Here is a 26,044-nt window from a genome sequence, read left to right on the forward strand (position 1 = left end):
AAGGTACCACTAAAAAAAAAAATAGAGGACTTTTGATATTTTAAAAATTTATTTGCTCCTAAACATTTCCTTCTCTAATTGTCAACCCTAAAATATTGTCATACTTTGTCCAGAAGAATTTTTATTAAATAAAGGCAAAAGAAAACACATGCTGCTATATGCCATGTTAAATTCTCTACGAGTACATTTCAGTTATACACTGTTGTTATAGTAAAGGAAGGAGATAAAATTAATGAATAATATAAAAGTAATTTCAGTTTGCTTTGGACTTTGCCAAGCTTCCTGTTCATGGCTGTATCTAATCCTCTTCCAGTGTGTATGTATTCAGCTTTATATATGATTGAAACTATCTCTGTAGTTTTATTATATGTGAAAGTTTCTTTTAGAAAAGGAAAGGTATTGTTCCTGTTCACAAAAGTATGTGTATATTATATAATTGGATAGTGCCGAAACGATAACTTGATCTTTTAATCTGGCGTCTCTTGAAAAAATCACAATTTTTACATCTATTTTTTATCAGTTTTAAATTCAGAAGGATGTGTAATATATATAATTTATTTTTGAATTTATTGTGACTTGATACTTTTGATATTACTGACTACATTTAAATTCTTTGCATATCCCAGTGTCTGTAGAACCATTCAATAAAATAAGGAAACGTTGTCTTTTAGGTATTGTACTTGGTTTACTCATTTTTAATAGAGCCCTGTGCAGTAGGATTGATCCTTTTAATGTTACTGCACACTAATTTAACAACTACCTATGTAAACAGTGTGGCAGTTTTTGATGCTTCTGCCAGAGGACAACTTACTATGAAAAACACAGTGTTTTCACCTCTATAAAGAATAGTAGTGTCTTTGAGGTTGCTGGTTGTGAGGGGTGTTCTTACACTTGAAACCTTTCCAGTCCTAACTCTGCCACTGTGTGACTTTAGCAAACCATTTCTGTCTACATGATTTCCACATCAAAGTCAGAGAACATAACTTCCATTTCCTATGATATGAGGTTATTTTAAGTATTAAATAAAATATGTATCAAAGTAGACAGAAATACTATCTTGAAAAGATTTATGTTAGTATCTGATAGACGACTGAGCAAACAATTTTTTAGGTCCTAACATGGTGAGGTACAAAGCTACTCTTAAGAAATACTCATTTGTGGAACAGAACTATTCTAACAATTATCAAACATATCTCCCATGACAGTTATGTTAGCACTATGTTGCCATGGTAGAAAGTTTCTGTGGGGTTGGGATTGGGAGTGTAGGGAATCTGGGGCACGTTGGGAATAACAATGACATTATTTGATAACACGCTTAGAAAATAATCACTTATTCTTTTGATGGCTTCTGTTTCAACCTTAAGTTTATAGGCTATAGAGTGTTTCTAGTGCTGGGCATTGGGAAATATAATAATTCATTTCATTCAAATAATTTGTAAGCTAGAAAATACCTTCATTGCTCCCAAATTTTACCTCTTATAATTTATCTTAATACTCAGGACAGATAAGCAGGGGCAGCAATATCACTTTCTAACAAATAAAGATGGTTTATTTCAAAGTACAAGACACTGTGTTTTAGAGTTATGAATGCAAATATAACACCTCAATCCTGTGTGGCTTCTAGATTTCATGTATTTATTTAGCAAATATTTACTGAGCACCTATTATGTGCCAGGCACTGTTCTACACATTTGGGACAATTCAGTGAATGAAGACAAGATCCCTGGCATATTCTAGTGGGAGTTGACAGTCAACTATAAACATAAGTAAATTATACAGTATTGAAAGATAAGTGGGATAGAGGGGAAAATGAGCAGGTTAAGGGAGAATCAGTGTTGAGGCAGTTGGGCATATTACGATTTAAGTAAGGTCTCATAGATAAGGTGATATTTCAACAGAGTCTTAAATGAAGTAAGGGAGTTGGCCTGGTAGATATTTGGAGGAAGAATGTTCCAAGCAAAGGGAATAGCCAGGAGTGTGTCTGGCATGTTTGAGGAACATCAAAGAACCCCTTGTAAGCAGAATGAGGGAGAGGAATAGTAGAAGATGAAGTTAGGAAAAGAGGAGAAAGGCTTTGGTGCGTGATTTTATGAGGACTTTGGCTTTTACTCAGAGTAAAATAGTCATTGCAGGACTTTTAAGCATGATTTGACTAGAAGCAAGGTTGCCATGTTATGGCAGCATGGGAATCAGCTTTGCAAGCCATATAAAGCATGAATTGGGGAGTCTAAAAGTGTCTTAACAAACCAAAATCATATCATTCGATATTCACACTCACCAAGCACCGTGGTCTTCAGAGATATAAAAGTCCTGATGCCTTCCAGGGTTCTGTGGCGCAGCTCAGCTTGTTGTCCCTCTCTTAAGCCTTAGAGTTTAGCTTTCTGTTCTGTCATTTTCCACTAGTACTCATCTTTCTAGCTTCACTGTTGTCTCCTCTCTTGTTCTGTCATCTTTTGTCATTTTATTGGTTACTTTAGGAGAATACAGATAAACTTTTATCAATTTCCAGGTGGAACCAGAAGACTGATTTTTCCAATGCGATTAGAAAAAAAACTGTCAAGTATGTGCATTGAAACTTCATTTGCCATTTTGTAAAACATCTTGCCATGATTAACAATCTAATAGTGATATTTTCATGAGATACAAATCAGGCCTTTAAAATTTTTTTAACTTAAAATACATCCATGGTAATAGGAAAAGGATAGGCATTTTCATTGTGTAAATGTATAAATGTTCAGAGTGTATAAAAGTAGTCTTGTCTTCCTACATAATTCACATTTTTAGAGTTCCCGTCCTGGAGCAGGTTAAATTTAAGACTTCCTTTAAGTGGATAGATTTGGTCAGGTTATTGTGCTTGAGGACTAGAGAACTGAGTGGGTTACCAAAAGACAACATGTTTTGGTGAAAAGAAACATAAGGATAGGAGGCTTGAGTTTTAGCTCTGTTTCTTTATTACTAAATTTGAGACATCAGTAGATCACATAACTTTCTGTGCCTCAATTTCTTCATTTTTAAAATGAAAGATTGTGGTTTAGATCAACTCTGAATAATTATAAGAAAACTTTAGGATAGTGAAGTTGTTTTGGAAATTTTTTGTTCTTTGATGGAGAATACGTATAATTAATTTTCTATTTTTTTTTTTAATGCAGGTTAATGGCACAGTGTAAGAAACCTTTAAAAGTTTCTGATGAATTAGTGCAGCGATATCAAATTAAGAATCAGTATCTTTCAGCAATAGCATCTGATGCAGAAAAAGAACCTAAAATTGATCCATATGCATTTGTTGAAGGAGATGAGGAATTTCTTTTTCCTGATAAGAAAGATAGACAAAATAGTGAGAGAGAAGCTGGCAAGAAACAAAAGGTAAGAGAAATCAAAGGACTTCAAACAGTCTCTGATGATTTGTAGCATTGCACGTAGTACTGCCCTTCCTACTTTTTTTCTTTTAAAGTAGAAGAGGTTCATCATTTTAAGTTACAAAAACATTTTTTAAAAACAGGTAAATCAGGCATACTGTATAAAATTTAAGAGCTTGAATGACTTCAAATTATAGCTGGTATCTCATAATGAAAAGATCTTTTTTGTTTGCTATTAAAGTTTTTGGATTAGAGAAAGAGTACATTAACTTATATTAAAATCAGGACATTTAGGTAGACAAACTATTCTGATGCTGCGTTAAAATATACTGTAATGAATTACCAGGTGTTTTTAAAAATACAATAAATGTCACTGAGTTTATAAAATACATAACATTTTTGAATACGTGAGCCAAGAAATTAGTGTTTCCCTGATACTAAAATGTTATAGTAATAAAGTGTGGGACATAAAAATAGTTATTTGATTAAAATTTAATCAAATAACTATTAATATTAGTTATATTAATATTTAAAGATATCAAGTATTTGAAGATTTTAAGCACAAGATAACTGCTGTATTTGTCTTTTGCCTTAAATACAAAATATGGACATTGAAAGCTGTAAAATTGTGGAAAGTATCCACTAACATGTTTAATACAAAAAATTTCACTTCAGGAAGTTTTATTTAACTTTACTATGTGCTAGGTACCTGAAATTTTGTCCTTTTGTAAGTATGAAAACAAATAGCTGAGAAAGCTGTAGCTACTGTAAAAAGAACATGGACTTTGGAATTTGACAGATTTAAGTTGAAAGCCCAACTCCCACTACATATCAGCCATAATACCTGGATTACCCTTAGAACTGTTTTTTTGTCTGTAAGATGAGCGTACTACTTAGTTATAGAGGTTAGCTGTGAGAATTAGTGGTAATGTCTGCAGAATGCTTGAAACATAGTTATCAATAGTTTGTGGATTTTGACATTGGTAAATTAAATATTTCAGCCTAATATGTAATATTGTTTCCAGGTAGAAGATGGGTCATCTAGTGTAACAGTGTTATCACATGAAGAAGATGCTATGTCATTATTTAGTCCCTCTATCAAGCAAGGTAAAACTTTTATTTCCTAGTCAAGATATTGCATTCCAGGATTGTTACTACAGATTCCAGCTGACCCTTGAAGAGTGTGGGGGTTGGGGTGCTGACACTCCTGCACGGTCAAAAATCTGCCTGTCTCTCCTACTTGACTCTGCAAAAGCTTAGCTCGTAATAGCCTACTGTTGACTGGAAGCCTTATCGATAACATAAACAGTCGATTAATATATATTGAATATGTTACATGTATTTTATACTTTATTCTTACAATATAGTAAGCTAGAGAAAAGAAAATGTCGTTAAGAAAATCATAAGAGAAAATACATTTATGGTACACTACTGAATTGATACCATATGTTTACATCATCTTTTACAAGATGAGATATCTGTCAGTACCTACATTAATATCATCTTATATGATACAAAACACTGTAGGTATTAGGCATATCACTAACACTAGATATCAAAAATGAAAAGATAATGTGAAAAAGAAATAGGTGTAACTATTTATGCATTGATAGTGAAGAAGCAGCAATATGATTACTTTATGGTATCCTTGTATAATGAATGTGATTGATTCTTGGTAGTAAGGAAATTTCAAAAGAAGTTTCCAATATATGTGCTGAAAAAAATACATCTTTAAGTTGACCTGTGCAGTTATACCAGTGTTGTTCAAGAGTCAACTGTAATCTGATATTGGTGGACTGGACTTTGCATAATTCATACTTCATAGAAAGGGATGGATTTCTGTGAAATGTGCTATCTAAAATGATGGATCATTGTTTATCTTGTATAAGAAAAGCAAGTTCAGGTGATAGAAATTCTGTTTTGAATTGATAAAACTTTCCTTATTTACAAATAAAAATAAGTTCTCATCTGTAAAATGAGATTGGATGAGATCATCACATAAGTTTCCTCTCAGATCTAAAAACTCAGTAAATTAGACTTTGCTGTAATTTTCTTGTGCTTTTTTCTTCCCTAACCCCCGTGCTTCACATTTAGAAGAATTGTTAATTAATTTAACAATTAATTTTAATTGCTGAGGTCATTGATTTTACAAGTATTTCCTGAGCACATGTTATGTGTTGGCACTGTTCTTGGCACTGGGAATACAATGGTCAAGACTTCACTTTGAAAGTGTCTGACTTGTACTCCTTGTGAATGGAGTAGAAAGACATAGTGTATTAGTCCTTTTTACAGAAATCTATTTAACTTTTGATGGAGGCAAAGGAAGTTGTCCTTTGATATGTTTTATTTAGGGACAAAATTGTTTTAATATTTGTAATAAAAGACAGGATTGGTTTTGATGCAACCAAAAATAAGAATAAGGAAGAGATGGTCTTTCTTGAAATAAATTTAGTAGTCGATGGTTCTAAGTAGATTGATGAATGAAATGTGGGTTCTTTGGCCTATTTACCTACCCTAGGATATAGGAATGTGTAATTGCCTTCTTGTGCCTGTGGTGTGGCTTTTTCAAAATGTGGACCATCTACCACATTCTGGAGCATCTTTTGACGTTAAGCTTGAAAATCTTGGTTTTTAAATAGTAACCTAAGTGATTTTTACGTACTCTAAAAGTTCAGAACTACTATTCTAGTGAGTCTTTATAACTAACATGCAAGGCATTGGAAAATGACTTTACATCTTTCTGAAAGTGAAAGCCTTTTCAAGTCATTTGATATCCTGAAGATGATTTGGAAGATTATACACCAAACTGCAAATTGTTTTTAGTTTATTCTTGTGTGGGAATATAAGAGGACTATTTGTATTTGTATTTTTTCTTAAGTAATCATGTATTTTTTCCCCCTAAAATTAGAAAAAAAATAAAAAGGAAAATTAAATTCTAGGAGGTCATATTTATTGAGTACTTAAATGCCTGGCACTGGGCAAAGTGCTTTATCCTTCCTTCTATCACATTTAATTTTTACTATTACTGAGGCACAGAGAGGTCAGGTAACTTACTCAGGGTCGTACTCTTAGTGTTAGACTTGGGATTCAAAGTAATAGTCAGTCTGACTCAGTAGTTGGAGCATTTAATCATTGTACTGTGCTTCCTTTACATTTTAGGAAGACAGGAAAATAAAACTGTGTATGTATTTAATTCTGTTGTTCTGATAGTATTATTTATATGTATATTTGGTATGTTGTTCGTATAGAATACGTAGCTGTCTTGTGGATTACATTGTCTTTGATGAGGTTCCTGGGGGGAAAGTATCACCATTTATTTACAATTTTATTTCTATGGAAAAAATTTCTAGATTTTAAACAAATCACAATTTCTTATTGCATTATACCCTTATCTATTTAAAATTATATATCTAGCTTAAATAAATAGAATAATAACTTATTTGGTCAGTAGTAGAATTTTTTAGTTTGTTTCCTGTTTGACATATGTAGATGCTCCACGTCCTACTGGTCATGCTCGTCCACCATCAACCAGCTTAATTTATGACTCAGACCTGGCTGTCTCATATACTGACCTTGATAATCTCTTCAATTCTGATGAAGATGAACTAACAGTGAGTATCCTGTTAATGATTAAGGCTATGAGTTGTTTTCCTTGATTTTTGTGTGAATTTTTTCAGAAGTGATGTATGAGTTGAATATTATTTTAGCCCTGAACAACAGGAAATATTTTAGAGTAAAAATTTATTAATTGGTTTCGTTTTTTAACCTCATGTTTGACCAGTGTTGATGTAGTGCTTGTCCCCTAAGAACTTTGTTTCTTTTTCTCTACTTTGTGTGTTTGAAGGACATCTATGATTAAACTTAATTTGAGCTCTGTCCTATGTTTTTTTTCCTGCCGTTCTTAGGAAGTAGAATTATTTTCCTAATCTTTGATCCTGTAGCTTGAGAAATGACCCTGGATGACTTGTTTAGAGAATAACTAACATTAAAATTATATGCTTTGTCAATTTATTAAGGAATACCACTTTTTTAGAGTTTGTTTGGCATCACAGTCATTATTATAAAACAACTAAATACTATAATAATGAAAGAGGAAGAAAAAGTAACATTTAATCTTTAACACCCATTTGCAGAGAAAGGTGAAGATAAAAGGAATTAAAGCTTAAAATGAGATTCCCTAGAATGTCAAGTCTGGCAAATTAATGAATTGGGTGCTGCATTATCATAAAAGGGAATTCCTTTTTCATCTGCATAAAGGTAGCTTGGAAACTTCTATAGTACATTTGGTCTTCTTGTCCTATATAATATTTACTTTTAATCCTCTCATCATTTACATACACACATATATGCACATTTGGTGTCTTCAATTAAGTGACATAAGGCAGAGGTAGCTATATATAAACTTTATTCTATATCCCATAATATAGTATATTTTAGGGTACCATTTATGGGGTAAATATATCCCTGATACTTTGGTACTTTTATACTTCCTCTCTGCTACCATTCATGTATCAGCTATGGCTCTTCTGAGGTAAAAAGGTTGTAATGAGAGATCAGTTAATGTATTTTTGACAACGTGGCTAACAGTAACCAAGTTATCAGCTCTAAAAACATTGGTGACAGACTGGAGATACTGAAACTTGGTTTGTTCAATGTATTAAAATTTATTTTTAGTTGGGGACCCTTTGCTTTGTTATATGAAATCTTTCTGAAGTTTGTGCTTAGTTTTACCTGTTGAAGCACTTTTGCAGGGGTAAGGAGATTATTAAACCAGGTAAAAATATAAACAAGAAATAAGAGGGATGATTGATTATGTAGGAAACTTTAATGTCTTTAAGGGGACAGAAGATGCTTTATGAGTGTCTTTTGCTAAGAAACAATTCTGATGTTAATTATGAACCCTTCTTATTACAGGTTTTTTTTTGTTTGTTTTAATAGTTTTTAAGTGGAAGTTATTCTTGCTTCTAAGTGTTTTGAAAGCACGGGTTATTTTCTTTAGAGGAACTTTTTGCTCTAAACAGAAACTAATCTGGGTTCATTGATCGCCTAAAATGTGTTATGTCTTTAAATTGTATCACTATATATTTGGCTCTAGCACAAATTCAAAATAGTACTTTTCATGAATGGGCTCTACTTTCAAGTTACGTATGAATGATTACTATCTTGAGATCACTTTGGATGTAAAACTTGAGATAAATATAAATGTATAGGGTTTGTTTTGTTTTTTTAATAGCCTGGATCTAAAAAATTGGCGAACGGATCAGATGATAAATCCAACTGCAAGGAATCAAAGGCAGGAAATCTGGACCCGTTATCTTGCATAAGTAAGCTTCCCAAATCTGTGCTCCAGATAAATCTGCCAACTTTTAATCTCAACAAAGTTCTCCACATCTTTGTTTTAAACACATTAACTTCTTTTTAGTTTTATGTTAAAATGTGTTTTATTAAATATAGGCACTGCAGATCTTCATAAAATGTATCCTACACCACCATCATTGGAACAACATATAATGGGATTTTCCCCAATGAATATGAATAATAAAGAATATGGCAGTATGGATACAACACCTGGAGGAACTGTTCTAGAAGGAAATAGTTCTAGTACAGGAGCACAGTTCAAAATTGAGGTTGACGAAGGATTCTGTAGCCCGAAACCTTCTGAAATTAAAGTAAGTATTTCTCTGGAAAAATAATTTACAACCTTATATGTCATATGGAATTACTTCTTTAGCTATATTCAAAAACCATTTGATATTGCCGTTTGCGACAACATGGTTGGGTTGTGAGGGTATTGTGCTAAGTGAAGTCAAATGAAAAGGACAAAAACCATATGATTTCCACTCGGGTGGAACTAACAAAACAGACTCAGATACACCACAGAGTGGTGGTTACTGGAGCAGACAAGGTGCTGAGGTGGGGGGCAAATTGGGTAAAGAGGGACAAATATGTGGTAAAGGAAGGAAAAGAGACTTTGGTTGGTAAACACACAGTAGCGTTACTGAATTATAATGTTATACACATAAAATGTATATAATTTATTAACCAGTGTTACTTGACTAAATTTAATCTTAAAAATTATTTGATTCTAGCTTTGTAGTTAACCATTTTGAAGACTGAGTTTTGACACTACTAAGAATGTATTTAAGAAAAGAATTATATTTACATTTCATTATTTGTTTAAAAGAGGGAAAAATGGCTAGAATTGGTTTGGGTTTTTTTCCTCCTGGAAGATAAAATTCTGAATGTCACTGTCTATATTGTAGGATTTTTCTTATGTCTATAAGCCTGAAAATTGTCAAGTTCTAGTGGGATGTTCCATGTTTGCACCTCTAAAAACTTTACCAAGCCAATGTCTGCCTCCTATTAAATTGCCAGAAGAATGTATTTACCGTCAGAGTTGGACTGTTGGAAAACTGGAATTGCTTCCTTCAGGGCCAGCAATGCCATTCATCAAAGATGGGTATGGTTTAGATTTATATTACTGGCATAGCATATGAATGCTTATGTAGCTTTATTTCTTTTCATAGAAGTACCTGGTGTGCTGGTACCTGGTAAAAAGATACTGGTTTTTGAAAAGTCAAAAAATTATTTTCTGATTAATAGGTTATAATGAAATTAGCTGGATATGGATAAACTATTGGAAACTTAAAGACTGTTGTTATGCTTTGACTCTTTGTCTTCAAAACTCCTTTATTTTGTTTTAAAATTGTAAATCACTCCCATTTGTACATTTGTCATATTTCACACACTTTTCTAATTTAGAATCTGTGATTTTGAGGTATCTTATAATTGGTAGCTTCTTAAAATTGTCATTAACCCTTTTTACACACATAACTCTAAAATCAGGATTTTATTTTATTTTTTTTACAATCAGTGTCATCTTAGAATGAAATATGTGTATTTGTAGTATAAAAAATGTATCGGTCACCCCAGGCCATGTGGTCAGTTGGTTGGGTGTCGTCCCATAAACCGAAAGGTTGCTGGTTTGACTCCTAAGTTTGATTATTTGTAAGTTTGGAACTAGTTGGTTGGTCCTCAGCCCACAATAGTCTCCTATAGTGAATATATTAACCTGAAATATATTTTAATTATACTTGAAATTTTTGCACTAACTGTGCTTTTATAATTTTTAGTGTTACCGAAAAATATTTGGGATTTTTTTAGTTGTATTTCACATTACTAATGTGTTCCTTTATGCATGTTTTGATTTTCTTTTACCTTGGTGATGCTAGTGATGGAAGTACGATGGATCAAGAATATGGCCCTGCTTATACACCTCAAACTCATACTTCTTTTGGGATGCCTCCTAGCAGCGCACCTCCCAGCAATGGTGGAGCAGGAATTCTTCCTTCTCCATCTACTCCTAGGTTTCCGACTCCAAGGACTCCAAGGACTCCAAGGACTCCTCGTGGAGGTGGTGGACCTGCTAGTGCCCAAGGTTCAGTGAAATACGAAAATTCAGACTTGTATTCACCAGCTTCCACCCCATCCACATGCAGACCCCTTAATTCTGTTGAACCTGCAACTGTTCCTTCCATCCCTGAAGCACACAGTCTCTATGTAAACCTCATTCTTTCAGAATCAGTTATGAATTTGTTTAAAGACTGTAACTTTGATAGTTGCTGTATCTGTGTCTGCAACATGAATATCAAAGGTGCCGATGTTGGAGTTTACATTCCAGATCCAACGCAGGAAGCACAGTATAGGTGTACCTGTGGCTTCAGTGCTGTCATGAACAGAAAATTTGGAAACAATTCAGGATTGTTTCTTGAAGATGAACTAGATATCATAGGACGCAACACAGAATGTGGCAAAGAAGCAGAAAAGCGTTTTGAAGCTCTCAGGGCTACTTCTGCTGAACATGTTAATGGAGGACTAAAAGAATCTGAAAAATTGCCTGATGAGTTGATACTATTGCTACAAGATCAATGCACTAATTTATTTTCACCTTTTGGAGCAGCAGACCAAGATCCTTTTCCCAAAATTGGTGTAGTTAGCAACTGGGTACGTGTAGAAGAGCGGGACTGTTGCAATGACTGCTACCTTGCATTAGAGCATGGGCGTCAGTTCATGGATAACATGTCAGGAGGAAAAGTTGATGAAGCGCTTGTGAAAAGTTCGTGCTTACACCCCTGGTCCAAAAGAAATGGTAAGTATGCTCATGGAATAATTTTTCTGTTTGTTTTCCGTTAGCTGTATGGCTTGTCTTTGCTTTTCTTTCTTAGGAAGAAGTATTAAAGGTAATTTCCCACATAGCTAATAGAGAGAGACACTTAAATTTGGGCTTAAAACTCCTTTAAGAATGACATTTTAATTTCCTACCAGTTTAGCTGAATTTCACCAATAAAAGTATAGTGATTGTAAATCTGTAATTATGTACTTATGTCAAAGTATAAAAAGTACTTTTCGCATGTTAATTAGCAGGAAGTTGCTAGATGTCTGCATTATTCAACATTCCTTTGCTCATTAAATATTTATTGAGCATCCAGTATGTGCTAGGCATTGTTTTTTTATAGTGTTGAATAAAGCAAGCATACGGAGTCTACCAAGAAAGTATCCAGCCATGTAGTATGAAAAATAGAGACATTTATTGAAGAAGAAACATTGTACATAGGACAGTGACACCTCAGTGTCCTTCAAAGTAGGAACTTTAGGACCTCACACAGTTCTCTCAGTCGCCATCAGCTGCCCTGTTAAATTTTCCCGAATCTCACTGACGGTCTGAAATCTCTTCCCTTTCAAAGGTAATTAGTTTTGGGAAAAGGCAAAAGTCGCAGGGCACCAAATCTAAGCTGTAGGGTGGCTGAGTCACTTTGGTGATTTGATGTTCGCCAAAAAACTGCACGAGACAGGATGCATGAGTGGGCATGTTGTTTTGATGAAGTTGCCAATCACCAGTTGCCCATAGTTGCAGCCTTCTGAATCATCTAAATAGTTTCTATGAAGGAATGTTCAAGCTTAACGCAAAATTTGACGCAGATTCATTGCTTTACTTGCTCATTTTGAATGTGATAGCCACGCAGTACATATGCTCACTCAATGGTGTCTGTTGGCCCCACTGACTAGTACAGTGAAGTCATCATTGTTCACACATGCACATTCCAGTCCACTCTCCTTGGCTGCCAGGTTACATTGATATTGCACAGACTATTCTTGTTATATTAACAATGGCTGGACTTTTTCTGGACAGGCCACATATTTCCTGCTCTTCTGAGCCTATAACTTAGTGAGAAGACAAAATAAAATAGGTAATTATATAATATCAGATAGTGACAGGTGCTTTAAAGAAAAAACAGGTAAAGGAGTGGAAAAAGACAGGAGTGTCCTGGTCAGTGTGGCTCAGTTGATGGGAGCATTGTCCTGTAGACCGAAAGGTTGCAGGTTTAATTCCCAGTCAGGGCACATACCCAGGCTGCAGGTTTGATGCCCTGACTGGGTGTGTATGAGAAGGCGAACAATCGATGTTTTTTCTTTCTCTCTTTTCTCTCTCTCCGTCCCTCCACCTTCCTCTCTTAAAAAACAACAAAAAAATAAGTGACATTTTAGATGTATGGATAGAGAAGATATTACTGAGGTATAGCATTTGAGCAAAGGCCTACATAAAGAAAGGGAACATAAGCTATGTGGCAGACCAAGGGAGGAGTGTTTCAGGCAGGGCAACGACCCTGAGGGAGTAGTGTGCTTGGTATGTTTGAGAAACAGTAAGGGGGCAGTGTTGCTGGAATGAATTGGATGATGGGGAGACTGGTAGGAGATGAAGTTGAAGGGTTGGCCAGGCACCAAAGTCATGTGTTGGGCCCTTATAGTTTATTCTAACAGTGATGGGAAGCTGTAGGACAGTTTTGAGCAGAGAAGTTACATGATCCTTGTTCTGTTTGCTATTGTATTGTGGGTGGTAAAGGTGAGAGTAGAAGCAGATCAGTTAGGAGGTAATTGCAGTAGTCCAGGAGAAGGAAGGTGGTAGCTTAGACTAGATTGGAAGCAACAAATACAAATAGTAGGTTCTAGGTATATTTAGGAAATGGAACCTATGGGGCTTGCTGATACGTGTAAGAAAAAAATGAGTCATCAAGAATAGATGAGCCCTGACCAGTGTGGTTTAGTGGTTTACGTATTGTCCCACATGCTGAAAGGTCACAGGTTCGATTCCCGGTCAGGGCACCTGCCTGGGTTGCAGGCCAGGTCCCCAGTCGGGGGTGTGTTTGAAAGGTAACCGATCAGTGTTTTTCTTGCACATCTCTATCCTTCTCTCTCCCTTACCCTCCCTCTAAAAATAAATAAAATCTTTTTAAAAAAATTCTTACCTGAGTATATTTTTATTGATTTGGGAGTGGGGAGGGAAACATCAATGTGAAAGAGAAACAACGATCAGTTGCCTCCCATATGAACCCAAACTGGGGACCAAACCCACAACCTAGGTATGTGCCTTCATTGAGGATGGAACCTGCAACCTTTTGGTGCACAGGACAACGCTCAAAACAACTGAACCACCCGGCCAGGGCCTCTGCCTACTTTTTAATCAGGTTGTTTGTATTTTTGTTGTTGAGATGTATGAGTTCTCTATATATCTTGGCTATTAACCCCTTATCAGATGTATTATTTGTTAATATCTTTTCCCTTTAGGTATGCTGCCTGTTAATTTTTTGTTGATGAGGTTGTTTTTGGTGTGCTGAAGCTTTTTAGTTTGTAGCCCCATTTGTTTATTTTTGCTTTTGTTTCTCTTGCTGTTGGAGTCAAATTCACAAAACATCACTAAGATTGATGTCAAGGAACTTACAGCCTATGTTTTCTTCTGTATATTTTAATGGTTACAGGTCTTACATTGAAGTTTTTAATCCATTTTGAGTTAATTTTTTGTGTATGGTTTAAGATGGTAGACTAACTTAATTCTTTTGTATGTGGCAGTTTTCCCAGTACCATTTATTGAAGAAATGCACTTTTCTGCATTATATGTTCTTGTCTCCTTTGTCTTAAATTAGTTGTACACGTGTGTCAGTTTATTTTGGGGCTCTGGACTATGTTCCATTGATCCGTGTGTCTGTTTTTCTGTCAGCATAATGGTTTGGTGTCTTAGCTTTGTAGTATAGTTTGAAATCAGGAGTGTGATGTGCTCAGGCTCCCCGCCACCCCCCCCCCAAGGACGACATTGGCTATTCGGGGTCTTTGGTAGTTCCATGCAAATTTTATGATTTATGTTTGTTCTATTTTTGTGGAAAATGCCATTGGTATTTTGGTAGGTATTACTTTTTATCATAGATTGTCTTGGGTAGTATGGACATTTTAACAATGGTAATTCTTTTAATCCATGAGCACAAAATAGATTTCCATTTTTTGTGTGTCTTCAATATCTTTCAACAGTGTTTTACAATTTTAAGTATATAGGTATATCACCTTATTGGTTAAATTTATTCCTAGGTATTTTCTTGTTTTTGTTGCAATTGTGTGTAGGATTGTTTTCGTAATTTCTCATTCTGATTTTTTGTTGTTAGAGTATAGAAATGCAACACATTTTGTATATTGATTTTTTGTTCCTTGCAAAAGTTCCTTTACTTATTTCTAATAATTTTTGGTGGAGTTTTTAGAGTTTTGTATATATAAAATGGGTCAAGCAGATGCTTAATCTTCTTCTCTAACTGTATTTCTTGTTATCTTAAAATTTTATTTCTTTGTGTTAGCAAGAGCAATTCTTACTTACTATTCCTTTAATGGTTGTAGATGTGAGTATGCAGTGCTCACAGGATATACTTCGAATGCTCCTATCTCTTCAGCCAGTTCTTCAGGATGCTATTCAGAAGAAAAGAACAGTAAGGCCGTGGGGGGTTCAAGGTCCTCTCACTTGGCAACAGTTTCATAAAATGGCAGGCCGAGGCTCTTATGGTAAGTAATTAAGAATATGTATATTGACTAATTTTATATCAGTTTCCGTGCCCAACTTGAATGAACACAGTTGTTTTCTTTAAATATATTTGTGGCATAAACTTGACTGAAAATGGTGTGGTCAATCCTAGCCTTTCTTACTTTCAACATTGCCAGTATTCACTTTGCTGGGTTTTCCACTCCACTTCAGAGAAGAGCTACATTAGATCTGTTTTCACATATTAGACTGACCAGTATGATATTTTGTGTAGAAAGAATTGTACTGCCAAAATTTTAAAAAGACTGAACACCACTTTTGTTGTAACTCATCATTGTGCAGAATTGAATGAAAAATGGAGTTAAAAGGGAGCAGATAGTACTAGCGATGAAAGCTCTCAAGCCCTGGCTGGTGATGCTCAGTGGATTGAGCAGCAGCCTGTGAACCAAAAGGTTGTGGTTCAATTCCCAGTCAGGGCACATGCCTGGGTTGTGGGCCAGGTGCCCCATTGGAAGCAAGCTAGGGGCAACCAATTGATGTTTCTCTCACCCAGCGATGTTTCTCTCCCTTTCTTTCTCCCTCCCTTCTCCTATTCCTAAAAGTAAGTAAATAAAATCTTGGAAAAATGTTCTTCTCATTTAAAAAAAAAGACAAATTTGTTAGTTGTGACAAGAATAGCAAATAAATACTCTCAATGTGGCATCACAGCAGATTTATGGTCAACTCTAATAGAAAACATTAAAAACTGTTTAACTGTTGAAGATTGGCTCTAAAAGATGGGATGTAATTGAAGCTTTTTAAAATATATCTGGAGTAATAGTTCTTAACAATGAAATCTCTGACTTTTGTGCCTGGTTTTAGAATGCATTATGTACAGAAATGATAGATTTGCTCATATTTTCCTTTCTCTCCTTTATTAATGGCTAAATAAGTTTTATCTCATACAAAACTTGACATTGAGTGAAAAATGGAGGTTCATTATAGTATTTTTACGTTCTTTTTAAGACCACAATAATAGGCACACACACAACACACACACACAGAGTTGTTACTGACCAGTACATATGGAGGCCTTTTTTTTAATGGCTGCATGTATTCCATTGTTCTTTAAACGTATTATTTTTACCAGCCTACTGTTTATAGACACATAGATTGTCTCCATCATTATCATTACAACTATTGTTCTATAATTCAAACATCCCTGGCTTAAAGCACATGTGAATATTTTTAATGTTGCCAAATTACCCTCTATAATATGAATATAAACTCCTGCTAGTAGAATGCCTCTTTCCTCAAACCCTTGGCAGTAGGGTGCTGAGTAGGTAGGTGAAAATGGTTGTTTCATTGTAGTTTGATAGGTAGAATAGTATAGACTGTGAGGAAAGATTTCCTGGTTTCTAATCCCACTTCTGCCACTCTTGGTATGATACAGGAGAAGCTGCTTAACTTTTCCATTCTGCTTTTTCATCTCTAAAATGAGATTAATATTAGTATCTTCCTTATATGGTTTTTGTGAGGATTAAATGAGTTAATAAAAACAAAGATTGTTGAATAGTACCTAGCACATAATAAATGTTCTAATTGTTTGCTGTTATTTTTAATTGCTTTGTCATGGGAGTGAGCATCTTTTTTATGTGTAAGAGGTATTTCTCTTTCTGTAAACTTTGTTCATATCCTTTACCCATTTTTCTATTAGGGTTTTGGTCATTTTCTTACGGATTTATAGTTCCCTTTTATATGGTAAGGATATTAATCGCTTTTCATATACATTGCAAATCATTCTTCCAATTTGTTGTTAATCATTTGGCTCTGTTTATTGTTCTTTTTGTACCAAAATTTAAGTTTAGAAAGGTTTTCCCCTGTCCAGATTTATTAAAAATAAAACTCCCTTCCCATGTGTTCTTTTAAACTTCTAAGTTTTTTCATTCAAATTAGTGTTTTGCATTTAAATGAAGGTATAAGTCAAAGGTTTTTTAAAGAACATTTAGGAAATTCCTAACTGGAAAAGTCTCAATCACTGGCCTTAAGTATTTCTGTCTTTAATAAAATATTTTTAGTACCAGTAATGATTTCAGTTACTTTTGACATTTAAATAAAGACATGTCCTGCATTTAAATGTTTTCTTAAAATATATCTTTATTATTTAGGAACTGATGAATCTCCAGAACCACTGCCAATCCCCACATTTTTATTGAGTTATGATTATGATTTTCTGGTGCTTTCTCCATTTGCTCTCCCTTATTGGGAGAGACTTATGCTGGAACCCTATGGATCTCAAAGAGATATAGCATACGTTGTACTATGTCCAGAAAATGAAGCCTTGTTAAATGGAGCCAAAAGCTTTTTTAGAGATCTTACTGCAATATATGAGGTAGGTGTTTAAAAAGTGGTGACATTTTAAAACTACCTTATTTTTATGTTTATGTATAAATTACTGGGCAATTCAGTTGATTGGACAGAATAGTAATGACATCAAGTTCTTTGATGTCAGATGTTTACTTTTTATACTAGCCAGTTGCTTTCTTTACAGCATTTGACCCAGATCCTTTGTTAGATGCATGTGCTGTGGGTCATGGTGGTAATTGCCATATTGGTGGTCGTGGGGGGTGTTGAGAGCATATATGTCCCGTATAAGGTAATTTTTTTTCTAAAATAAAAGGTAGTATTGTTAAAAACCAAGGAAATTACATTTATAAAAATTCTAGTGCTGATTTTCTAGGACCTCAGGTACCACCACTAGGCCTCAGTTTCCTCATATATAAAATAAAGCAATGCTAGCTCTGTATAAGATCTCTTTCTTTTCTGAAATTCTTGACTAATCTTTTAAGTTATAATTCTCATGTTATATAGCCATCACTGAGTGCAGTGATTACAAATTTAAAGTGCTATGGGACATAAAGTCTTAATCATTATACCTTCCTTTTCCTATATAAATGATTGGAAATCCAGTCTTTAAAATTTAATTTCTTTCACAGTCTGAATTGTTAGTTTGTGCTGGTTAAACAACTTATAAATGTTTTTATAAATGTACTTAATTACAAGGTTATCTGTATTGTGTTTGTAGAAATAAGCATTTCCCAAAGACTGTTGTTTGGACCACTAGTACTACAACATCTTCCTAGAAAAAAGTTCCATAGTTACATAGGTTTGAGGAAGCATTGTGCATTATTACATTACCTTATAGAGATTCACTCTTCATATTAGATTTTTAGAGCCTTTGAAAGTCTTACAGGAAAGAAATCCTGTCTACATTTTCTTAATCCATTATGGCCAACTTATTTGCTAGTGTATTTCTTACAACAAACATCAGTACCCCACTGAATTGGAGGGGGAACTGGCAAATACATTGTGTATTTATATATCAATTTTTATTTTGATTTTGTCTAAGGGTATATGTATTTATATGCATGACTTGGGATAGATGAACAGCTTTAAATGACTGCATTTTTATGCTCACTTATTTTTGTATTCTTCAAGTTTTCATTATTCAAATCACATGGTTCTAGTGCCATTATTATTATCTAGGTATTTTATTTCATTGGAGATAGTTTAATTTTAAAAGAAGTTTGATGGCTTTCTAAGGTAAAAAGGGAAAAGACCTGTGATACCATCTCACCCTTAATATTTTTATCCCAAATGTTAATTATGTGTGATAAAGCTTATTTTAAATAAGTGCTTTATTTTATCATGTGCAGTCAACTACTAATTTCACTAATTCTGCTTTCTTTGTGTGTATTTGTAGTCCTGTCGATTAGGTCAACATAGACCTGTTTCTCGACTATTGACAGATGGGATCATGAGAGTTGGATCTACTGCATCAAAGAAACTGTCAGAAAAGTTGGTAGCAGAATGGTTCTCCCAGGCAGCTGATGGTAACAATGAAGCATTTTCTAAACTCAAGCTCTATGCACAAGTCTGCAGATATGACCTAGGTATTGGATTTGCATTTACTACATGAGGCTAGAGTTAGCAAAGTATAGCCCAGTCCACCAGCTGTTTTTGTAAATAAGATTTTAATGGAACACAGCTATGCTCATTTATATTGTCTTTGGCTGCTTTTGTACTACAAGATCAGATCTGACTAGTTGTGACAGAGACTGTGACCCACAAAGCCTAAAGTATTACTTTCTGACCCTTTATAGAAAAAGTTTGCTGATCCCTGCAATAGGGATCCCATCAGGCAGAAGGAAATTATGGATTATAAATAATTTTCTGTTGCTTCTGTAGGATCTGAAGAATTTGTGTTTTTATTTAAGTTTATTAAGATTCTTGACTTGTTAATGGTTTAGAGATAAAATGACTTGTAGTAGTTACTTCTGTAACACGAAGAAACAGTTCTTTGTTGGAACTAAGAATATGACAGCTATTTAAGAGTTGTTTTTAATGCTCTTGAATTAAATATCAATGGACTTTAGGCTTAATCCAAAGAGACACAGAACCAAAATATTGAATCTCCTTAGACATTCCTCTAATTTGAAACTCATGATGACATTTTTTATATAAGGTCCAACAGAAGTAATGCCTGCTTGAGTGTGGTTGGTAGGGTAATTATATGGGTATAATAATTTATAGTTTTAATTTGAACATTTCACCTAAAATGTCATATGTAATGCTTGCGTGTAATATTGTTATGTTACAGAATTACGTGCTTATGATTTTGTAATTAAAAAGGGGCGTTATTTGTGCTGGACCCTGTGTTTAATCAGCTCCCAGTGTAGTCAATATTTATTAACTTGTGATTTAGGAACTCTTTGAATTGTTTGATAAAAATTTGCTAGATACTGTTCTTTACATTTAATTATGCCTAGGAAATAGAATTTTATTATTCGTTCTTGGAAGCCATTTATTTTGCATGAAAATGCTGGTTTATCTTTCAATTCCATTTAAAATTTGTTTCTTCAGTTTCTAGCAAAATAGAAAGTTAGTATGTGCTACACTCTTAACCAGCAACTTAGGGAGTGTAATTACCAAAAAGCATCAACTACATATTATTATTCATGTAGTTGAGTAAATGAAGAGCCAATCAGTAAAATAAAGAATTAAATACCCTGCCTGTTTTTATTATCTTTAGGTCCTTATCTTGCTTCCCAGCCATTGGACAGCTCTCTACTGTCCCAGCCAAATTTTGTTGCCCCTACAAGTCAGTCTTTGATTCCTCCACCTCAGATGACAAATCCTGGAAATGCTAATACTCCATCTGCCACCCTAACGTCTTCAGCGAGCAGTACTATGACAATGACTTCAGGTGTTACCATGTCTTCTTCAGTTGCCACAGCTAATTCAACTTTGACCACAACTTCAACTTCATCTTCATCATCCTCCAACTTGAGTAGTGGAGTATCATCAAATAAACTACCTTCATTTCCACCCTTTGGCAGTATGAACAGTAGTGCTGCAGGATCCATGTCTACGCAAACGAGTACAGTTCAGAATGGCCAGCTAGGAGGGCAACAGTCATCAGCTCTACAGACTGCTGGGGTTTCTGGAGAGTCATCTTCTCTTCCCACTCAGCCACATCCTGATGTATCTGAAAGGTACTTTTAAATGCACTAATTCTGCAGAAATATAAGTATATGATGCTTTTTGTCTGAATAGGAAAGTCATTGTGAATGAACAAAAAGAACTTTCTGGTCCCATCCTTGAAATTTTGTTTTTGTTATGTTCAGTATTTTATGTACAAATTATAATGAAGATTCTTCATTAAGTCTTTATCACAGAATCCTAGAATCTCAGGCTGGGAATTAAGATCTTCAAAGCCATTCAGTCCAATTATCCTATGATATTTGAATCTGCTCTGTGACACAACTGTCAAGTAGATTTGCCTATGCAAATCACTCCTGTGATTTAGAAAGTCATTATTCAACCAGTCTGTCATAGGCTTAGAGTCATACCAAAATTTAAATATCAGCTCTGCCATTTACTAACTTTGTGACTTTGGGAAAGTTATCTCACCATTCTGAGCCTGTTTCCTTATCTATAAAGTGAGAAAAATAAGATATAAAGCACATTAGGTGCTTTACATACAATGCTTCCACATGCTTGAGTTAATTATGTCAACAAAGATGATTGCGGCTCTCTTTATTCCTTTAATGAAGAAGGTTTTGAGTGAGCTTCCCTTTTGATTTATAGGTTAGGTTAGCCTGAGCATGATTATATCTTTCAGCTACCTGGATGCAGTTTTGCTCAAAGTTACACTCGTTTGTGTGAGTAAAAACGAACTATTAATTACCCATATTGATCCATTCATCTTGAATATCTCAATATATTTGAAGTTTTAAAAAAATCATATCACCATTATGCCCTGGCTGGTATGGCTCAGTGGATTGAGTGCCAGCCTGCAAACTGAAAGGTCACCGGTTCAATTCCTAGTCAGGGCACATACCTGGGTTGCAGGCCAGGTCCCTAGTTGGGGCCGTGTGAGAGGCAATTGATCGAAGTATCTCTCGCACATCATCCATGTTTCTCTTCCTCTCTTTCGCCTTCCCTTCCCCTTTCTCTAAAATAAATAAAATCTTATCTTAAAAAAATATATTACCATTTTTTTTTTACATTTTTAAAAAATATATTTATTGATTATGCTATTACAGTTGTCCCATTTCCCGCCCCCCTCACTCCACTCCATCCTGCCCACCCCCTCCCTCCCAAATTCCCCCCCTATAGTTCATGTCCATGGATCATACTTATAAGTTCTTTGGCTTCTACATTTCCTACACTATTCTTACCCTCCCCCTGTCTATTTTCCACCTATCATCTATGCTACTTATTCTCTGTACCTTTCCCCCCTTCTCCCCCTCCCACTCACCTATTGACAACCCTCCATGTGATCTTCATCTCTATGGTTCTCTTCCTGTTCTAGTTGTTTGCCTAGTTTGCTCTTGTTTTTGTTTTAGGTGTGGTCGTTAATAACTGTGAGTTTGCCGTCATTTTTACTGTTCATATTTTTTATCTTCTTTTTCTTAGGTAACTCCCTTTAACATTTCATATAATAAGGGCTTGGTGATGATGAACTCCTTTAACTTGACCTTATCTGAGAAGCACTTTATCTTCCCTTCCATTCTAAATGATAGCTTTGCTGGATACAGTAATCTTGGATGTAGGTCCTTGCCTTTCATGACTTGGAATACTTCTTGCCAGCCCCTTCTTGCCTATAAGGTCTCTTTGGAGAAATCAGCTGACAGTTTTATGGGAACTCCTTTGTAGGTAACTGTGTCCTTTTCTCTTGCTGCTTCTAAGATCCTCTCCTTCTGTTTCATCTTGGGTAATGTAATTATGATGTGCCTTGGTGTGTTCCTCCTTGGGTCCAGCTTCTTTGGGACTCTCTGAGCTTCCTGGACTTCCTGGAAGTCTATTTCCTTTGCCAGATGAGGGAAGTTCTCCTTCATTATTTGTTCAAATAAGTTTTCCATTTTTTGTTCTTCCTCTTCTCCTTCTGGCACCCCTATAATTCGGATGTTGGAACGTTTCAAGATGTCCTGGAGGTTCCTAAGCCTCTCCTCATTTTTCCGAATTCTTGTTTCTTCATTCTTTTCTGGTTGGATGTTTCTTTCTTCCTTCTGGTCCACACCGTTGATTTGAGTCCCAGTTTCCTTCTCATCACTATTGGTTCCCTGTACATTTTCCTTTGTTTCTCTTAGCATAGGCTTCATTTTTTCATCTGGTTTTCGAACAAATTCAACCAATTCTGTGAGCGTCTTAATAACCAGTGTTTTGAACTGTGCATCCGATAGGTTGGCTATCTCTTCCTCGCTTAGTTGTGTTTTTTCTGGAGCTTTGAAGTGTTCTGTCATTTGGGCCACTTTTTTTTTTTTTTGTCTTGGCGCATCTGTTACTTTAAAGGGCGGAGACTTAGGTGTTCACGGGGGCGGGGTAAGGCAGGTTGCTGCGCTGTGATGCTGTATGTGGGGGAGGGGCTGAGAGGGAGCAATGGCACCCACTCCACTCTCCACGGATTTCAGTCACTCCCTCTGCTATCCACAATCAAACTGTGCCCCTCTGGTGCTGGTTCCCGAGTGGGTGGGCTTGTGCACGCCCTAGGCCCCTGTGGGTCTCTCCAACGACCTCTCCTGTGAGGCTGGGAGTCTCTCCTGCCGCCCCAACCCCCACGGGCATTTTCAATCAGAGGTTTGAGGCTTTATTTCCCCGAGCTGGAGCCCTGGGTTATGCGGTCTGCTTCGCTCCCCGCCGTTTGTCCGGTTTATCTGTGCACGAATATGGGGCCTTGGGGTGCTACCCGCAGCTCTGCCTGCCCCGTTTTCCGCCACTCTGAGTCCAGCCCTCTCGGTTTATCCGTGTGTGAATGTGGGGCCGCAGGGTCTGCTAGTGGTCAGACTGCCTGCCCCGTTCATCCCACACTCCGCCAGTCTCGGTCCTGCCACGGCCATGCGAGTCCTCTGCGCCCCGGCTGCCCGTCTCCGCCCCTCCTACCGGTCTGGATGAATGTTTATTTTTTATTTCCTTGGTGTCAGACTTCCTTGCCGTTCGATTTTATGTCAGTTCTGGTTGTGCGAGGAGGCGCAGTGTGTCTACCTACGCTGCCATCTTGGTTCTCCAAAATATTACCATCTAAGAATGAATCTTACTCACTTTGAAGTTACTAAGTATCAAATGAATGTGTATAGCTAAAAATGTAGTGGAACATTGACTAAGTTTGGCAACTTGATTTCTTTCTAGACTAGCTCTGCTTCTAGCCAGCTTTGTGATTTGGGCAGCCCATTTAACCCATCTTTATCACCAAAGCACTAAGCTCTAATATTCTCATACTCTATGGTTTTAAAGAATTCTTTTTTTTTTTTAATGCAAGACCTCAACACAAAAATCTTTGTACACCATGAAATTGTACATATAGTGTTTATGAAGAGAAAGAGATGTCCTTCATTTTTAGAAAGGCTCTCTGAAAGGGAGGGGATGAGGTATTAAGAACCTTCTTTGATCCTACCCAAGAAAGATATAGTATAACTTTTTTCTTTTTTTTAAATTGTAATCATGTTTTTCATTGTTTTTATTTTTTATTTTTTTAATTTTTCTTGTTATTCAATTATAGTTGTCTGCATTTTCTCCCCATCCCTCCACCCCACCCCAGCTGAACCCACTTACCTCCCCCACCTCCACCCTCCCCCTTGATTTTGTCCATGTGTCCTTTATAGTAGTTCCTGTAAACCCCTCTCCCCACTGTCCCCTCCCCACTCCCCTCTGGCTATTGTTAGATTGTTCTTAACTTCAATGTCTCTGGTTATAGTGTAACTTTTTTCTTAACTATCTTATTTCTACCTTGAACTTTAGCACGATGGATCGGGATAAAGTGGGTATCCCCACAGATGGTGACTCACATGCAATCACGTACCCACCTGCGGTTGTCGTTTATATAATTGATCCTTTTACATATGAAAATAAAGATGAGAGCACTAATTCTTCTAACGTATGGACTCTGGGGCTACTTCGATGCTTTTTAGAAATGGTCCAGACTCTTCCTCCTCATATGAAGAATATTGTTTCTGTACAGGTAAGAATGATAAATGTTGCAGATAAAATTTATGTAAAACAGTTGGATTTTGACAGAAGTTTCAGAGATACTAGTCTGTGTCTAAAATGATTTTCTAAAAGCCAAGTTCTAGTATATTGATTTTATTTTAAGTGATATTATACTAGAAATTTTAGAGAGCTTATAAAAGATAGACTTTGCAATTATACCACCATAGTAATGGAAAGTAAAAGGAACCACCATACTAATGGAAAGCAAAGATTGCAATAAGTACATTAATGTTTCTCCTGTGTCACCTTTATAAACTAGTTTTTAAATTCATAAACTTAAATACAAAAGTACAGTATGGACTTACATAAGCTAGAGTTCTAAATAAGACAGGTTGCAAATAAAAGTAGAAAGAATTTAACTATATTAAGTTATTTGCAGAGATCTTGAATTATGGCTTTATAAACTCTTAACAGGAGTAGTTAATAGCAGTATAAATATAATGCTTTGTAGAAATTTTTAAAGGTTTTTACATAGCCTGTTGGTAAAATTTACTGTTAAAATCCTATAGAATTCTTAGCTTATCATTTTAATTTGGTTTTGTTTAAATTTTCTGTAAAGATTTTAGAGTTTTATACCCATGGTCCTTTTTAATTATCTTGTTAGAAATTTAACATTTGTAATATTTGCCTATAATTCTTAGATTGTTCCTTGTCAGTACCTGTTGCAACCTGTGAAGCATGAAGATAGACAAATCTATACCCAGCATTTAAAATCCCTGGCTTTTTCGGTCTTTACCCAGTGTCGGAGACCCCTTCCAACATCTACCAATGTGAAAACATTGACTGGGTTTGGTCCAGGTTTAGCCATGGAAATTGCTCTTAAAAGTCCTGATGTAAGTATGTGTCCCATGATCAGAGTTATTAAAAAACTGTACATTTTATACAAAACTAAATGCAGTTATCTGTTTAGCTCTCAGTTTCCAATTATTTTTCAATTGGGTAGAGAGAATGTATCACATTTTCAGTATGATTGTGTATACCATAATATCTTATTTTTTTGTTTTATAGAGACCAGAGTGTATTCGCCTTTATACACCTCCTTTTATTCTGGCTCCAGTGAAGGATAAACAGACAGAGCTAGGGGAAACATTTGGAGAAGCCGGACAGAAATATAATGTTCTTTTTGTGGGGTACTGTTTATCACATGATCAAAGATGGATTCTTGCTTCTTGCACAGATCTATATGGAGAACTTTTAGAAACTTGTATCATTAACATCGATGTTCCAAATAGGTACTTATATTTCTTTAAATGTATCATTATCTCATCCCATTTTAAAAAATTCATACACAATCACATTTTATTTT

At 35.4% G+C, this 26,044-nt stretch overlaps 1 protein-coding gene across 1 annotated transcript in view; it reads left to right on the plus strand.

Moving 5' to 3' along the window:
- Nucleotides 1-26,044, plus strand: part of MED13 (mediator complex subunit 13) — a 98,316-nt gene that overhangs the window by 55,438 nt on the left and 16,834 nt on the right. Inside the window, exons 10-23 of the mRNA XM_053910930.2 lie at nucleotides 3,150-3,363; nucleotides 4,382-4,463; nucleotides 6,846-6,967; nucleotides 8,590-8,680; nucleotides 8,811-9,025; nucleotides 9,620-9,816; nucleotides 10,589-11,505; nucleotides 15,072-15,233; nucleotides 17,358-17,581; nucleotides 18,953-19,142; nucleotides 20,282-20,744; nucleotides 24,490-24,709; nucleotides 25,380-25,571; nucleotides 25,747-25,970. Of these exons, the coding sequence (XP_053766905.1) occupies nucleotides 3,150-3,363; nucleotides 4,382-4,463; nucleotides 6,846-6,967; nucleotides 8,590-8,680; nucleotides 8,811-9,025; nucleotides 9,620-9,816; nucleotides 10,589-11,505; nucleotides 15,072-15,233; nucleotides 17,358-17,581; nucleotides 18,953-19,142; nucleotides 20,282-20,744; nucleotides 24,490-24,709; nucleotides 25,380-25,571; nucleotides 25,747-25,970 (3,513 nt within the window). The remainder of the gene's footprint in view (nucleotides 1-3,149; nucleotides 3,364-4,381; nucleotides 4,464-6,845; nucleotides 6,968-8,589; nucleotides 8,681-8,810; nucleotides 9,026-9,619; nucleotides 9,817-10,588; nucleotides 11,506-15,071; nucleotides 15,234-17,357; nucleotides 17,582-18,952; nucleotides 19,143-20,281; nucleotides 20,745-24,489; nucleotides 24,710-25,379; nucleotides 25,572-25,746; nucleotides 25,971-26,044) is intronic.

The sequence above is a fragment of the Desmodus rotundus genome, chromosome 9, assembly GCF_022682495.2.
Source record: "Desmodus rotundus isolate HL8 chromosome 9, HLdesRot8A.1, whole genome shotgun sequence".
NCBI classification, from domain to species: domain Eukaryota; kingdom Metazoa; phylum Chordata; class Mammalia; order Chiroptera; family Phyllostomidae; genus Desmodus; species Desmodus rotundus.